Raw genomic sequence first — 17,293 nt, forward strand, 5'->3', positions numbered from 1 at the left:
TTTAAGAGACTCTTAGATAGACACATGAATGATAGAAAAATAGGGGGCTATGTGGGAGGGAAGGGTTAGATAGATTTTAGAGCAGGATAAAATGTCGGCACAACATTGTGGGCTGAAGGGCTTGTACTGTGCTGTAGTGTTCTATGTTCTATGTTACTGATACAAAATGATTAAATGCAAATGGTGGCAGGCACAGTAGTGTAGCAGTTAGCGTAATGCTATTACAGTGCAAACGACCCAGATTCAATTCCGGCCGCTGTCTGTAAAGAGTTTGTATGTTCTCTCCTTGTGTCTGCGTGGGTTTCCTCCTGGTGCTCCGGTTTCCTCCCACATTCCAAAGACGTACGGGTTAGGAAGTAGCGGGCATGCTATGTTGGCGCCGGAAACGTGGCGACACTTGCGGGCTGCCCCCAGAACACTCTACGCAAAAGATGCATTTCACTGTGTGTTTCGATGTACATGTGACTAATAAAGAGATCTTATCTAAATGGTGATTTATATTGCTGAAAGTTTCTGTTGATATAACTTCATTATTTATTGTTATTTTTTATTTATTGTGTTAAATACTGAACACTCATTGAAATAATCTTCTGCTCAAAGCCGAGACTTATCCTTGTTTCCGGTGGTGTCCCAAGGTCCAGCGAATACCTGAACTGACAACACCACCTTCTACCTGTCTCCGACTCTCCCAGCACTGTGGTAGTGGACACTGCAGGAGTCCAAAAGAGAACAGGGAACTTCTGCAGACATCTCAGCTCCCCCTGAGCCAGTACTTGGTGATAATCCTGCAGCCCCTTTGAAGATCAGAGTGTCTTGTGTATATCAGAGTGTCAGAGTGTATCAGAGTGTCTGCAAGCAGAGTGTCGGAAGCTAAGGGGCGACCCAATAGAAGTATATAGAGGCGTAGACGGGATAGCTAGTCATGTCAAATACTAGAGGGCATAACTTTAATGTGAGAGGGGGAAAGTTGAAAGGAGATTTACAAGCCAAGTTTTATTTTAACACAGAGAGTGGCAGGTGCCTGGAACATGCTGCCAGGGGAGGTGGTGGAAGCAGATATGATAGGAATGTTTAAAAGACATTTAGACAGGCACATGAACAGGCAGGGAATGGAGGGATACAGACCATGTGCAGGCAGATGGGATTAGTATGGATTGGCATCATGTTTGGCACCGAAACTGTGGGCCGAATGGCCTGTTCCTGTGCTGCACTGTTGTTTTTTTTCATTTGAGTTAATCGTTAGTTAAGTGTGTGAAAGTTTTTTTTCTGTTTTAATCTTTTTAATAATTTATGTCTTTTGTTGTTTAATACTTCGGTGCTTTTGAAATCTTGCAGACATACAGGATGTCTGTATCCTTACAACAATATTGTGCATTTACCTAGCACCTCTCATTTAATAAAAGATCCAGTGGTGCTTTAGACAAAAGTGAACTCCAAACCGAGAGGAGTAGGTGTGGACACTGCTGAGGACTGCAATAGAAGTGGTGGTGTGATGTCGGGAAGTGGTAATAAGTCCATTGGAGAGCATCTTATGTACCAACACGTGGTATCATAAGCAGAGTTTAAAGAAGAGTGAGGAAGCGAGATGGAGAGAATTCCAGCGGAGGAGAATTCTGTAGCTCAGCTCAAGGTACCAACAGTGCATCAGGAGAAGAGAGGGATCGTGTATCTTGGAGGAGGGTGAGGGGGGGTTGCAGGGAGAGGAAATGAGAAATTGAAAACTAGGATGCGAATTTGGGATCTTGGACATGACCACATGACTGAGTTTTGAGGTAATGAATGAATCAAATCCTACAAAAGAAGGCACAAGGAAGTGTATGATTGGTTGGTGATATTCTACTGAGGACCTCTTCTTGTGGCATAGTGTTTTGATGCATGTTTCTTCCTCCCCTCACCACCACTTCTATTATAATGATCAGCAGTCTTAAATATCACTCAGGATCACAGAATGACCATTGTAAACCACGGATTAGAAACAAAATCATGTTAAATAGTTGGATACCCTGGATACCTTCATTGCAACACTTAATATTGATGCCATGAAAGTGAGCTACTAACAATAGGCTAGAGGGGGAATAAATCCAGATGGAAGTTACTAAAATTGAGACTGCTGTGTTGATATTAATACTGATTGCATTCCTTTTGTTGAGAAAATCGGGAAGAAACAGATTTTAATCTTAAAATTAGGAGGGGAAAAAGACAAAAAACACTTTTCCACACAAAGGCTAGATCCATGGGTTTGTGGAGGTTGGAATTTCGGGACAAAGTGAAAGAATTTGTTGGGAAGACTGGCAAGCAATCTGGACCAATGATGTAGAGTTGCAGATCTAACCTACTGACAGTGCAAGCCCGATGGGCTGAATCACCTCCTTGCGTTCCGATGTAAGCATTCTTAATCAATTCCCCTGCCAGCTATCTGACCAAAAGAAGAAATAAGCCATTGAAGATCGTTACTACTTTAATGATGGTAGATGGTGTTCTTCTTAAAATGCCAACAGGTTTAGTGTCATTGTCACAGATAATTATTGCAGTTTCAGAGGCAATGGTGCTCAATAAGTGGCCAGGCTTCAGGGTGTATGTTCTCTTTTATCCTCGAAGTTATCCTGCTTTCAATGGTCTGCTGAAGACGTCATGTTGTTGATTTCAGTGCTGTGGTGTGTCTTAGGTATTAACGTGCCACAATATCCAGAGGACCAGTTCACACATAGCACCGAGGTAACACAGTGTAAGATGCTCACTTAGAATCATGAATCCATGAACGTTGGGTTTTAGGGAGTTCTGTCCTGATTTTCAGGGAATGCGAGCTGAAACTTGACTTGTAAGTTGTGGGAGGAGAGGTTAGTACATAAGGTCAACTCCTCCATCACTCGAATTGGTACTTTTTGACTTTGAGAAAGGAAACTGGATTCCTATTAGCCTGATGAGCAGTATATTGCTGCAGTGTATCATTGTACATGCAAAGACAAGCCAGAAGGAATATCCAAACATTTCGGTATACGTCTCGAAGACAAAGCTTTCCTCTTTGTAATTTGCAATTTTCTCAGACAGATGATGAATTTTCACTTCGGAGGTAAACAGTATCATAACCATAAAACCACATGAACCTAAAGTGGAAAAAGAGAACCAGGGCAGGGTTAAACAAATATTTAACAGGATGAGAGAGTTTGCCTCCCCTGCTAGTTCTGTTGCTGCATAATAATAGTGAAGGAAATATTGTTCAGCACTTATTCATTGAGATTTTAGAAACTTTTGAGAACATTCTCTCATTTTCTTTCTACTTTTTAGAAGTGTGAAGGTTTGGTATTCTTCTGAACTCAACTTCCTTATTTCTCAGAGGCCCTAAGAAAAACTTGGTACACTGTGAGCCTAACATCAGTGGCAGGGCAGATACCGGAAAAAATTCTGAGAGAGAGGATTGAATCACTTGGAAAGGCAGTGACTAATCAGAGACAGCCAACGTGGCTTTGTCAAGGGCATATTCCGTTTAGTCAACTTGAAGGAATTCTTTGAAGAGTTAACAATATGTATCAATGAGGGCAGGGCAGTAGATATAATTTACACGGACTTCAGTAACGCCTTAGGCAAGCTCTCACATAGGAGACTGGTTCAAATGGTTAGGGCCCATGGGATCCAGGGCAAGTTGGCAAACTAGATCCAACAATAGTTTGGCAATAGGAGACAGGGTGACGATAGAGCACTGTTTTTGCGATTGGATGCCTGTAAGTAGTGGTGTCCAACAAGGATCAGTGCTGGGACCCTTGACTTGGATGTGGATGTGGGAGGCAAGATCACCAAGTTCGTGGATGACACAAAGATTGGTGGAGTTGTTTAGTGTGGCAGGTAGTCTTAGGCTGCAGAGAGATATCAATGTGTTGGTGAAATGGGCTGAAAAATGGCAGATGGAGTTTAATCCAGACAAATGTGAGATGATGCATCTTGGAAGTATTAATGAGGCTAGGATATACAGTGTAAACGGTAAGGTCTCAGGGAGTATTGAGGAACAGAGGGACCTCAGAGAAAGTCCATAAATGCTTGAAGGTAGACAACGTGGTTAAGAAGACAACAGGATACTGGCCTTCATTAGTCAGGCATTGAAGCTAGGGGGGGTTATGCTCCAACTTTATAAAACCTTGGTCAGACCTCAACTGGAGTACTGAGTGCGGTTCTGGTCCCAAAGGTATAGCAAGGATGTGATAGCACTGGAGACGGTGCAGAGGAGATTCACTAGGATGTTGCCTGGGATGGAGCAGTTCAGTTGTGAGGGGGAGACTGGAGAGGCTGGGTTTGATCCCCCCAAAGATGAGGAGGTTAAGTGGGGACATGACTGAGGTGTATAAAATTATGAGTATAGATAGGGTAGACTGCAGGAAACCTTTCCCCATGTAGGTACGTAAAACTAGAGGACATAGGTTTAGGGTAGGAGGGAATATGCAGCATAAAAACAGGCCCTTTGGCCCAATTCATCCATGCTGACCAAAGTCCCCATCTAAACTAGTCCCATTTGCATGTGTTTGACCCATATACCTTTAAACTCTTCCAATTCATGTTCTTGTCCAAGTGTCTTTTAAATGTTATTATTGTACCTGTCTCAACCACCTCCTCAGGCAGCTCATGCCATAATGCACCATGCACTGCATGAAGGCATATGGCATGCTTGTCTCTATTAGTCGAGGCATTGAGTTCAAGCATCAGGAAGTTATGTTGCAGCTTTATAGAACTCTAGTTAGGCTGCATCTGGAGTATTGCATTCAGTTCTGGTCGCCCACTATAGAAAGGATGTGGAGGCTTTGGAGAGGGTGCAGAAGAGGTTCACTAGGATGCTGCCTGGATTATAGGGCATGTGCTATAAGGAGAGGTTGGACAAACTTGTGTTGTTTTCTCTGAGCCAAGGGGAGACCTGATAGGTTTATAAGATTATGGGAGGCATAGATCAAGTAGACAGCTGGTATCTTTTTCCCAGAGTTGAAATGTCTAATATTAGAAGGCATGCATTTAAGGTGAGACACACTTCTGTTTACACCAATGGCGACACGGTCGAGAGGGTTGAGAGCTTCAAGTTCCTAGGAATGAACAGTACCAATAGCCTGTCCTGGTCCAACCATGTGGACGCAATGGCCAAGAAAGCTCACCAGCGCCTCTACTTCTTCATGAGGCTAAAGAAATTTGGCATGCTTCCCTTGACCCTCGCCGATTTTTATCAATGCACCATAGAAAGCATCCTATCCGGATGTATCACGGCTTGGTACGGCAACTGCTCTGCCCAAGACCGCAAGAAACTGCAGAGAGTTGTGGACACAGCCCAGTGCATCACGGACACCAGCTTCCCCTCCAAGGACTATGACTTCACTTCTTGCTGCCCTGGTAAAGGAGCCAACATAATCAAAGACCCCACCCACCCCAGACATTCTCTCTTCTCCTCTCTCCCATCCGGCAGAAGATACAAAAGCCTGAAAGCACGTACCATCAAGTTCAAGGACAGTTTCTATCCCCTGTTATAAGACTATTGAACAGTACAATAAGATGGACTCTTGACCTCACAATCTACTTTGTTATGACCTTGCACCTTGTTGTCTGCCTGCACTGCACTTTCTCTGTAGCTGTAACACTTTATTCTGCATTTTGCTGTTGTCTGCCCTGTACCACCTCAATGCACTGATGTGATGAAATAATCTGTATGGATGGTATGCAAAACAAAGTTTTTCACTGTACCTCGGTACATGTGACAATAATAAACCAATTTACCAATTTAAGTTCAAAGGAGATGTGCGGGGCAAGTTTTTTTTTACACATGGGTGATGGGTGCCTGGAATATGCTGCCAGGGGTGGTGGTGGAGGCAGATATGATAGAGGTGTTTAAGAGGCTCCTAGATAGGCACATGAATGTGCAGAGAATGGAGGGATATGGACATTGTGTGGGCAGAAGGGATTAGTTTAGTTGAGCATTTAATTACTAGTTTAATTAGTTTAGCAACATATCATGGGCCGAAGGGCCTGTTCCTGTGCTGTACTGTTCTTTGTCTGATGTAAGAAGCTGCCCCTCAGGTCCCTTTTAAATCTGTCCCCTCTCACCTTAAACCTGTGCCCTCGAGTTTTTGATTCCCTTTCGCTGGGAAAAAGACTGTGTGAATTCACCCTATTTAGACCCCTCATGATTTTATACACCTCTATAAGGTCACCCCTCAGTCTCCTACGCTCCAAGGAATAAAGTCCGAGCCTTTCCAACCTCTCCCTATAACTCAGGCCCTTGAGCCCTCACAACATCCTTGTAGGGCAGGCACGGTAAAGTAGCGGTTAGCGTAACGCTATTACAGTGCCAGTGACCTGGGTTCAATTCTGGCCACTATCTGTAAGGAGTTTGTACGTTCTCCCTGTGTCTGCGTGGGTTTCCTCTGGGTGCTCCGGTTTCCTCCCACGTTCCAAAAACGTACAGGTTAGGAAGTTGTGGGCATGCTACGTTGGCGCCAGAAGCGTGGCGACACTTGCAGGCTGTCCCCAGAATATTCTACGCAAAAGATGCATTTCACTGTGTGTTTCAATGTACATGTGACTAATAAAGAAATCTTAATCATAATTTTAAATCTTCTTTGCACTCCTTCCAGCTTAATGACGTCTTAGAGAGGCAAGTACATGGAATGCACTGCATAAGAGAGTGGCTAAAACTGGATTGCCGACAGTATTTAAGAAGTGTCTCGATGAATACTTGAACCGCTGACGCATAGTGGGCTATGGACCATGTGCTGGGAGATTGGGTTAGTATGGAAGGGTTCCCACTGGTCAGCATGGGCCAGTTGGGCTGAGTGGGCTGTTTCCATGCTGTACGATTCTATGACTATTACTTCTATTCATATTCAGGACAGAGGCATTGCTGGCCTTTATGGCAGTTCTCGACTGCCCTTGAGAATGTGATGAGGAGTCACCAGCTTGAACTGCTGCAGTGGTGAAGATGCCACCTGAGTGCTTTTAAGTAGGGAGTTCCAGGATTTTGACCCTGTGACATTGAAGGAATAGCAAACAATTTCCAAATTAGGGTGGCTTGTGGCTTGGAAACTTGGTTGTAAATTGGCACTGTTCCCATTTTGCTTCTTGGTGGTACAGATCATAGGTTTCAGAAGTGCTCTTGTGAGTGGCTGCGTTGTGTTTTGTAGACAGTGCACACTGTAGTCAAGGTGCACTGGTTAGGAAGAAAGCATTTCGGGTGAAGGTTTGGCTGCAGATCAAGCCTTGCTCTGGATGGTGTCGAGCTTTTCAAGTATTGTTGGAACTGCACTCATCCAGACAGCTGGGAATGTGTTCCAACATACTCCTAACTGGTTCCTTGCACGTGGCGAAAAGATTTTGGGAAAGCAGGTGATAAGCAACACCCCACAATCTCCAACTCCAGGCACTGTAGGATTTGTGCGGCTGGTCCAGTTACGTAAATTCAAATAAATGCAGAGAAGGGAAATAAGAACAGAAAATGGTGGGTTACACAGAGAGTGGTGGGTGTGTGGAACGCACTGCTGGCAGAAGTTGTGGGGCCAGATACATTAGGGACATGTAAGAGACTCTTAGATAGAAACATGAATGATAGAAAAATAGGGGGCTATGTGGGAGGGAAGGGTCAGATAGATCTTAGAGCAGGATAAAATGTCAGCACAACATTGTGGGCCAAAGGGCCTGTACTGTGCTGTAGTGTTCTATATTCTAAAATGCTAGAAAAACTCAGCAGGTCAGGCAGCATCTGTCGAAAGAGAAACAGAGTTATCATTTCAGGTTGAAGACCCTTTGTCAGGACCAGGAAAAAACTCAACCTGCTGAGTGTATCCAGCACTTTCTGGTTTTGGTCCAGTTATGTTTCTAGTTAATGACGACCCCCAGGAAGATCTGGCAACATCAATGGCATTGAATATTCGGGGAAAGTATTTAGATTCTCTTAAGCAGATCATTGTCTGGCAGCAGTGAGACACAAATACTATTTACCACCTGCCTGAATCTTGCTAGGTTTCACTGCCAATAGGCACAGTCTGCTTTACTATTTGGTGTTGCAAATAAGATTGATCATCAAGAACTACTTAGGATGAAAGAAGGGTCACTGATGAAGGAGGTGAAGCTCGCTGAGCCGAGGACAACCCCAGTAACTCCTGCAATATATTCTGCAGCCGAAATGATTGGCTTCCAACAATTACAACATATTCTTTTGTTGGAGATACAACTCCTGTCAAAGAAAAGTTCATATCCTGATTACCATCAGCTTCAACTTTACTGGGACCCAATGATTCCACATTCACTTCCCTGATGCTAAGGGCAGTCACTCTCAGCTCTCCCCTGCAAACTTGCTCTTATATCCATTCGGACCAAGGCTGAGAAGAAGTTTGGAAACAACATCTATCAATAACCTCTCAGGTGGTTAAATCACAGTTTCTGACTCAAGTTATTTTTCCCAGGAACTATAAAACCGCAGAACTCCTTGGGTTAAATTTGTAATATGGTGTTTGCAAGATTGGTTCAAGTCTGATTGCCTTTACAGAAGTTGAAAGAAATGAAAACAATTTGTTTTCTATACCAGATATTCTACCAATAAGAAAAAATCTATCTTACCTTCCTCAATTTTCTCTTCTTCCTCAAATTTTCCTTCAGGTTTGTAAAAATCAAAGCCTTGTTACCCCCGAATCCACCTTCCTGATTTGGCCCATCATTCTCCTATTCCCTGCTCCTTACCCTGGGATTGGTATTGATAGGCACTTGATAGATAGCACAGACATGGTGGGCTGAAGGACCTGTTTCTGTGTTGCATGATGTTATGATTATAACTGCAGCTAAAGAAGGATTTATGAATTGTCATTCTTCAATAATTAATGAAAAGTTCAATTGTAATTTCGGTGTAAATTCTAATAAAATGTCGATGTAGGGCGGAGGTCAAGTAAACATTATCCAATGCCATCATTCTCAGTGTTGTAGAGGATTATACAATGATACAGCACAGAAGGCGGCTATTCATCCTATCAAGCCTGAGACAACTCTTTAAAAGGGCCATATAATTAATCCCACTCTCCTGTTATTTTTCTTCCTCGCACATATTTATCCAATTACCTTTGGAGAATTACTATTAAATCTGCTTCCACCCACCCCATTCAAGCAGTAAATTCCAGATTAGTATAGCACAGTCTTATGTCCAAATCTGGAAACATGAAGAATTAATGAGACTTCAGGTCTTGCGTTAGCTTAAGGCCCATACACTCTACAGCCATCTCTTTCCATTCTGGTATATCTGGTATAGAAAACAAATTGTTTTCCACTCATACAGCACAGAAACAGGCCCTTCGGCCCAACTCATCCATGCCAACCAAGATGCTGGTCCCATTTTCCCACATTTGACCCATAGCCCGCTCAACTTTTCCTATCCATGTACCTGTTCAAGTGGCTTTTAAATGTTATTACTATACCTGCCTCAACCACTTCCTCTGGCAGCTCAATCCATATATCGTGCTTGACAAATCTTTTGAAGCGGTAACTAAAAGGATAGATGAGGGTAGGGCAGTGGATGTTGTCTATTTGGACTTTAGCAAGGCCTTCGACAAGGTCCCGTATGGTAGGCTGGTCTGGAAGGTTAGGTCCCATGGAATTCAGAGAAAGCTGTGTGAAAAAGTTGCCCCTCAAGTTGCTACTAAATCTTTTCCCTCTCACCTTAAAACCATGCCCTTGAGTTCTTTACGCCCCAACCCTGGGAAAACGACTGTGTGCATTCACACTATCTATGCCCCTCATAGTTGTATACACCTTCTAAGATTACCCCTCAGTCTCCTAAACTCCAAAGGAATAAAGTCCTAGCCTGCCCCACCTCTCCCAATAACCCAGTCCCTTGAACCCTGGCAACATCCCCATGAATCTTTTCTGCAAATCTTATTCTTAGTGCAAATAACTGCAATACTCCTGCAATGTGGAAATTGTCTTTTGGGGAAAGATTGGACAGGCTAAGCTTGTGTCTGCTGGGGTTTAGGAGTGTGAGAGGAGACTTAATTGAAGTGTATTTGACCCTGATGTGTCTTGACAGAGTGGATGTGGAGAACGTGTGGGAAGATCCAGAATGAGGGGTCTCTGTTTATTAAAATAGGTTTTCCCTGGTCTTTGCAACTCCCATCTTCAAAGGGTGGTGGAAACAGTCTTTGAGTATTTTTATTGGTACTGGTTTATTCTTCTCACTTGTATCGAGGCACGTGGAAAAACCTGTCTTGCATACCGATCGTACAGGTCAATTCATTACACAGTGCAGTTACATTGGGTTAGTACAGAGTGCATTGAGGTGGTACAGGTAAAAACAATAACCATACAGAGTAAAGTGTCACAGCTACAGAGAAAGTGCAGTGCAATAAGGTGCAAGGTCACAACAAGGTAGATCGTGAGGTCAGAGTCCGTCTCATCGTATAAGGGAACCATTCAATATTCTTATCACAGTGGGGTAGAAGCTGTCCATGAGCCTGGTGGGACATGCCCTCAGGCTCCTGTATCTCCTGTACCTTTTAAGGCAGAGGTTGATGGATCCATGGATAAGCAGTGGCTGGTAATATGGATTGGAGGAGACGACCAGGTCAGACGATCTTGTTGAATGGTGGGACAGGCTTGAGAGGTCAAGTGGTCGACTCCAGCTCCTACATTAGTATGTTCCCATGTTTGCATGTAATCTTCTCCTCCTCCCCCCATCTGGTTCTGTTGTAAATTCAATCTGTGTCTTGTGGTCATCGACCCTCTCGCAGCTTCTCCACAATCTTCATCAAAGCCCCCTGTGATTTTGAAGACAATCTAATCCCTCATTAACCTCCCCTACCCTAATCCCAGCACTTCCACATAAACACATTCCTGATTATGTGTGGTCGGGTATGACATAAACCTAGAAGACAGAAATATCACCATGAGGAGAAATTGGATGCACTATGATTATTTTCTGTGGATGGAAAGGCTGGAAGGAATCTTAAGTGAGATGTACAAAAGAGTACATAAGAAGAGATAGTTTCCTAAGGTCAAAACCTGGAGGCATAGATTTAAAGTAATAAGATGCACAGAGCCCAAATAAGGACAGGCTGGGACTTTTTTCTCCCCCAGGAGCGTAGGAGGTTGAGGGGTGACCTTATAGAGGTTTATAAGGCAGGCACGGTAGTGTAGTGGTTAGTGTAACGCTATTACAGCACCAGAGACCCAGGTTCAATTCCAGCCTCTGTCTGTAAGGAGTTTGTACGTTCTCCCTGTGTCTGCGCGGGTTTCCTCCGGGTGCTCCGGTTTCCTCCCACGTTCCAAAGACGTACGGGTTAGGAAGTTGTGGGCATGCTATGTTGGCACCGGAAGTGTGGCGACACTTGCGGGCTGCCCCCAGAATGCTCCAAGCAAAAGATGCATTTCACTGTGTGTTTCTATGTACATGTGACTAATAAAGACATCTTATTTTATCTAAAATCATGAAGGGTGAACATAATGTGGATGGTCACAACCTTGTTCTCAGGGTAGGGGAGTCTAAAACTAGAGGACATAGATTTAAGGTGAGAGGGGAAAGATTTCAAAGACCCAAGGAGTAACTCTTCCCACACAGAGGGTGGTGAGTATGTGGAATGAGCTGCCACAGGAAGCTGTAGAGGTGGGTATAATTACAGTTTTCAGAAGACATTTGGAGACGTATATGGATAGAAAAGGTTTAGAGGGATATGCACCAAATGGGACTAGCTCAGATAGACATGAAGGGCCTGTTTCCCTGCTGTGTAACTCTATTGAGCTGGATAGCTCAGACATGATGGGCAAAAGACCTCCTTCTGTGTCATGAACATCGTGTGATTCTTGATTCTAAATGGTCTAGAAATCAGGTTGTTGCTATGTTTTTAACCACCTGTACAGCCAATTTTTATGAAAAATAAGATGCAAATGAAAACCGACCATTTTACGTCTTGGATTGTGTATTCTGAGGCTGTTGTTCCTTGTTCCTGTGCATATTTATCCTGCGAATCACAAAGGACCCAGACAATGCACAGTGCGTGGCTGGACACCACTTACAGGATTTCCATTCCTAATGGGGTAGCTCAGTCCGTCTGCAACACACTGCTGCAGAGGAACCTCGGAGGGCTCCTTCCCGATGACGGAAAGCGAATCCCCTTGGCAAGTCCCCGCTCAGCATTGGGAACCTGACCTTGATAAGGTCCCCTTTCCATTAGTCACTTACTGGATCTCCTTTAGACCACCCTCACCACAGTTCTGAATTGCACACTCATCATGCCTGCTGATGTGCATTGTTGCCAACAATGCGAGGCCCTGGGAAAGAATAAATAAGTAAACAGTGCTGATAATTAGGCCCATGGAGTTGACACTGCGCAAACCAGGATCTTCTAAATCTCAATCTTGCTCTCAGAATCCCAGAAAGAGTGAAAATGCTCATTTGCAAGTGGATCTAATAACATAGGATCTGTGACTATGTTCAATGGTGGGGTTTACATGGTGGCTGGGGAGGTTTGCTGGATAAGAAACAAATAAGAAACATACATTTAAGGACAGAAGAAATTTCTCATGAGAAGAAATTAGTCATCATGAACCTTGCATGACCCGACTGCCCCCACCAACCACGACCTCTGACTGCCGGCGGCCACCCTCTCCCTAAATCCCTATTCATCTGGCCCTCATTCCCCCATGACAATCCTGGACTGTGTAGCCAAGAGCCGAACTGTTTGCTCTGCACTGACGCAATCCATGCGGCACAGCAAGTAGCTCTGCTGCCTCACAGCTCCAGCGACCCGAGTTCAACCCTGTCCTCTGGTGCTCTCTGTTTGCACCCTGTGACAGTATGGCTTCTCCCCAGTTTCTTCCCATATCCTAAAGAGGTACAGTTTGTTAGGTTAATTGGTAAGTATATAATTCCCCTAGTGGGAGAATCAAGGTGGTAGAAGAAGAATAAGGTGTAGGGAAACAGGTGGGGAAATAGGATTGATGGCATTGCTCACCTGTACAGGTTTTTACCCTGTACTACCTCAACGCACTGTGTAATGAATTGACCGGTACGAATGGTATGCAAGACAAGTTTTTCACTGTGCCTCGGTACAAGTGACAACAATAAACCAATACCAATACCATCTGGGCCATGCCTTCTTCTCGTAGCTACCATCGGGCAGAAGGTACAGAAGCCTGAAGTCCCACACCACCAGGTTCAAGAACAGCTACTTCCTTTCAACCATTCGGTTCTTGAACCAACCGGCACAACACTAATCACTATCTCAGTATAGCAACACCATGACCACTTTGCACTACAAAGGATTTTTCTTTTGTTCTAATTGTGTTCTTTCTTGTTTAATTTATGTTTTTTCTTGAGAATATTGTATCTCTAATGCTATGTACCTATGATGCTGCTGCAAGTAAGTTCTCATTGCACCTGTGCATACACGTACTTGTATATATGACAATAAACTTGACTATGACTTTGACCTGAAGACAGCTTCGAGAATCCAAAATAAATATTTGTTCTACATCTAAGAGTTCGGTAACCTAGGAGTGGCAAACTCACAGGGCTGTAAGGCACTGGACACACCTAGGTCTCGCTGTTCACATAAACTGATCCAGCAAGATTTAAACTCCCAGATGCACACAGACAGTTAGCAGATCCAGAGTAAAATCTGGCCTGAAAGTCTGTGAAACCTCATCTCATACACATCAGTTGAGTCATTGGCCCCAGTTGATATAACCAGTCGAGATGGCAAATCGGAGAAACTACAGGATTTTAACCTCCAAAGTTACTTGGAGTTTTGTTGAGCTTATCAATCAATTTCAGCTGCACAACTGCCACTGAGTTGTGCAAAAGGCTCAGGTACTGTGGATTTGAACCATCAGTGATTTTGTTCCCATACGAAATAGCACCATTGCCAATTTACAACTAAAGTGTAACATTGGTGTTGTGCCTCAGGTGGCTGTTATAGAACCAGCTCAAAGAGTGAAAAATTGAGTGGCTTATTACATGCTATTTGACCAAGGACATATGTAGATGTTGGACATTGCCTCCACTGATTTAGCACTTTGTTAAATGTACATTTTTCATGGGTTTTAAAAGGGATAAGAAGAAATAATTTACTTCTTCCCATCCCTATGACGCACAATCATTTGTTAACAAAATTACCTGGCGATGCTTGCAAATTCAATCATGTTATTTGGTACTACACAATTGACTTGGAATGCAAAATGGTTTGCAAAATGTGATCAGCACTTCTGCACAAAGTAGAATTGAATCAATGTGGGTTTGACCTGGCACAGAGTTTAATGGTTGTGTGCCAGTGATGACAATTATAATGCAGTGTATGCTTTGTCACTGCTGCAGGATTGAAGCAGGCACACCTGCTGAATAACCATGTATGCCCTAACTAGAAATGTGGGCCTTAGCAGGAGGGTGATTAAAGGTTCTGTTCCCAACTGAGGTTCTGTGGTGGAATCTGCTTTGGAACCCAGTCATGGTATCTGCACTGAACAATCAGATGAGCCCATGGTGAAGGTAAGACTTCAATTTCTTTTATGGGGATTGAGGTGAGATGAAAACTCTGATGCTTCCTCAAAGTCCACTTTCATTGCCATGACAAGTGATTGCTCATTGGAGAAGTCCTATTCCCAACCTGCCACTCCAGGTTTGGGATCCCAATTCAATGCTCTCCAACCATTTGGACTCTTTTCACACACAGTAAAATGTCTAGTCCACTGTGTTTAGGTGGAGCAGTATAATGTCAGACCTCTCCTATTCTAAGGAGAGCAAGGGTTTGGGTAGTGTCCTGGCCATTGGCCGCAAAGGCCTTGCGGATGTCTTGAGGAGATGAAAAGGCTTTATATGACTGTAACATCCATCGTATCTCTATTTTACCCTTCCAACCCCCACTCAGTCCATTTGTGTTTTGAGTGGGCTGCCCACAAATATTGCCCCTATACCAGTATCTTCTGCTATTCAAAAAATGGAAGTTTAATGTTTTGTTCTCACGTAAATGACTTCATGATAATAGCTTATAGGGATGTTCACAAAGTGGGGCAAGATTCTCCCTGTCTGCCCAATAATCATCTTAAAAACGAAAGTATAAAATCAGGTTATGGATACCTTATGGTTCAAGGTGTAAACAAATGCCTCTCCAAAAGTTCTCACAATTCTCTGAGAAGAAATTAAATGGGCTACCCCTTTCCCTGAAGTTATACCCAGAGCCCAATACATCACAGGCACATCCCACCCCACTGTCAGTAGTATCTATAGGAGGCGCTGCCTCAAGAAGGCAACATCCATCATCAAAGATCCCCACCATCTGGGCCATGCCATCTTCTCGCAGCTACCATCAGGCAGGAGGTACAGAAGTCTGAAGTTCCACACCACCAGGTTCAAGAACAGCTACTTCCCTTCAACCATTCGTTTCTTAAACCAACCGGCACGACCCTAATCACTACAGTTTAGCAACACTATGAACACTTTGATCACTTTGCACTAAAATAGACTCTCTTTTTGTTCTAATTGTGTCCTTTCTTGTAAAATTGTGTATAATTTATGTTTTTCTTGTGAATGCTGCTTATACGATGCTGTGTGCCTGTGATGCTGCTGCAAGTAAGTTTTTCATTATACCTGTCCATACATGTACTTGTGCAGATGACAAGAAACTCAGCTTTGACTTTGAGAGGTGAATGCAAGATGCTATGGGCTGGGACAGTGTATTGTACAGAAGGTGGCCAACACAGTCGCAGGAATGAGTTAAATCATCAATGTTAGCAATACAACCACACTGGTAAGAAATTTAAGTTACTTTCACCCTGGTCTATGACCCTTGGTGCTAGAATCCCCCACAAGGGAAAACCCATCCTCTTGACATTTACTGTATCAAACTTCCATCTCGTTGTTTTCACAAGGTCACCTCTCATTGTTTTAAACTCCAATAATGGTTCAACCTGCTCAACTGCTTTCTCATCAGGCAACTCTTCCATCCCAGGAATCAACCCAGTGAACCTTCTCTGAACTTCATCCATCATATGATACATCCCAGCAAATACATTTCTCCATAGATGGGGACCAAAACAGTAGCAGTCCAGATGTGGTCTTATCAGTTGCACCAAGATTTCCCCTCTTTAAATAACAGCCAACTAACTCATCAGCATCAAAGTGGACTAGCAAAACTACAGACATTATCTCATGTCCGTTCTTCCATCTCCCAGATCCTGGAATTGACAAAGGAAGTAACATTATGTTGATCCCAATGATACTTACAAGCAATGGCGTTCCAAAGGTACAAGCCCATAGGACCGTGGAGGGTCTCGTAAGGTCTTCCAAAAGCATTGAACGTGAAGAATCCGGCTGCCACCAGAGCAAACACAATGACTGCTGCAGAAAACAGTAGAACCATGACGTGAATACTTGCAGGTATGGCATCCAAGAGGGTTGGAAAAACTGGAAAAGAGACAGCAGTTGTTGAGGAAGTTGTCCTGTTATATTGTTTACCGGTTATGTTGGCACAGATGGTGCAGTGTTCATTTTACAGTTCTCCAAATTCAATTGTCACCCCAATACCTGAAGTACAAAATTAAAGATTATAGAAAGTTGCTCAATTGAGAAAGCACCAATATGTCCTTCTGAAACTCCAGAGCTTGCAGTAGACCAGATAGTCTGCATCTGTGAAAGCAAGCCACTAGAGGTGAAGGTGACTCACAATGATATGATCGCACTGGCTCTGCTCTGGTACATTACAATGAAAACCACTACCTATTTGACCATAAAGTCAAGCCCTAACCTGCTCCTATCCAAGACTATGCTGGGGTGTGGAAACACAGAGGCATGGTCTCATGATTTGGACACATGGGTTCAAATCCCATCACAACATCTGGGGAGAAAACTGAATTCAGTGAATTAAATAAATCTGGAATCAATGACCATGAAACGACTGGGTTGCTGTTAAAAACCCATCGGGTTCACTAAAGTCCTTTCAAAGAAAATCCGCCCTCCTTCCCTGGTCTGGCCCTTACGTGACTGCAGACTCACAGAATGTGGTGACGCTCACCTGTCCTCTGCGACAACCCAGTATGTTGTCACCATCTTCTCCACAACGGGAATTAATCAACATAATTACATGGTAGCAATACCCACACCTGTGAAGGTGTTAAAGAAGGGAGTGTAATTGTGACTTCACTAAAGGATGTAAGTCTGGGTGATATTAAATTAGCCATCTGTTTAAATCTTTCCCTGTTAGTTTTTCCACTGACCTTAACTGAAAACGTGGAAGAGATGCAAATAAAATTGGCTACCATCTCACTCATTACTCAGTTTACATCCATTTGCACAACGGCAGTT

General features: G+C 43.5%; 1 protein-coding gene across 2 annotated transcripts in view; it reads right to left on the bottom strand.

Moving 5' to 3' along the window:
- Nucleotides 1–2,517: 2,517 nt before the first annotated feature.
- clrn1 (clarin 1) overlaps nucleotides 2,518–17,293 on the bottom strand; it is a 35,946-nt gene continuing 21,170 nt past the window's right edge. The window contains exons 2-3 of one of the 2 annotated variants that reach the window (XM_052018454.1): nucleotides 16,217–16,330; nucleotides 2,518–3,104 (exon numbers count right to left, since the gene is read on the bottom strand). In XM_052018454.1, the coding sequence (XP_051874414.1) occupies nucleotides 2,839–3,104; nucleotides 16,217–16,330 (380 nt within the window). In that variant the 3' untranslated portion in view covers nucleotides 2,518–2,838. Of the gene's footprint in view, nucleotides 3,105–16,216; nucleotides 16,397–17,293 lie in introns of both variants that reach the window. The other variant, XM_052018452.1, reaches the window with a different exon arrangement.

Source organism: Pristis pectinata, chromosome 6 (genome assembly GCF_009764475.1).
Source record: "Pristis pectinata isolate sPriPec2 chromosome 6, sPriPec2.1.pri, whole genome shotgun sequence".
In the NCBI taxonomy this organism is placed as follows: domain Eukaryota; kingdom Metazoa; phylum Chordata; class Chondrichthyes; order Rhinopristiformes; family Pristidae; genus Pristis; species Pristis pectinata.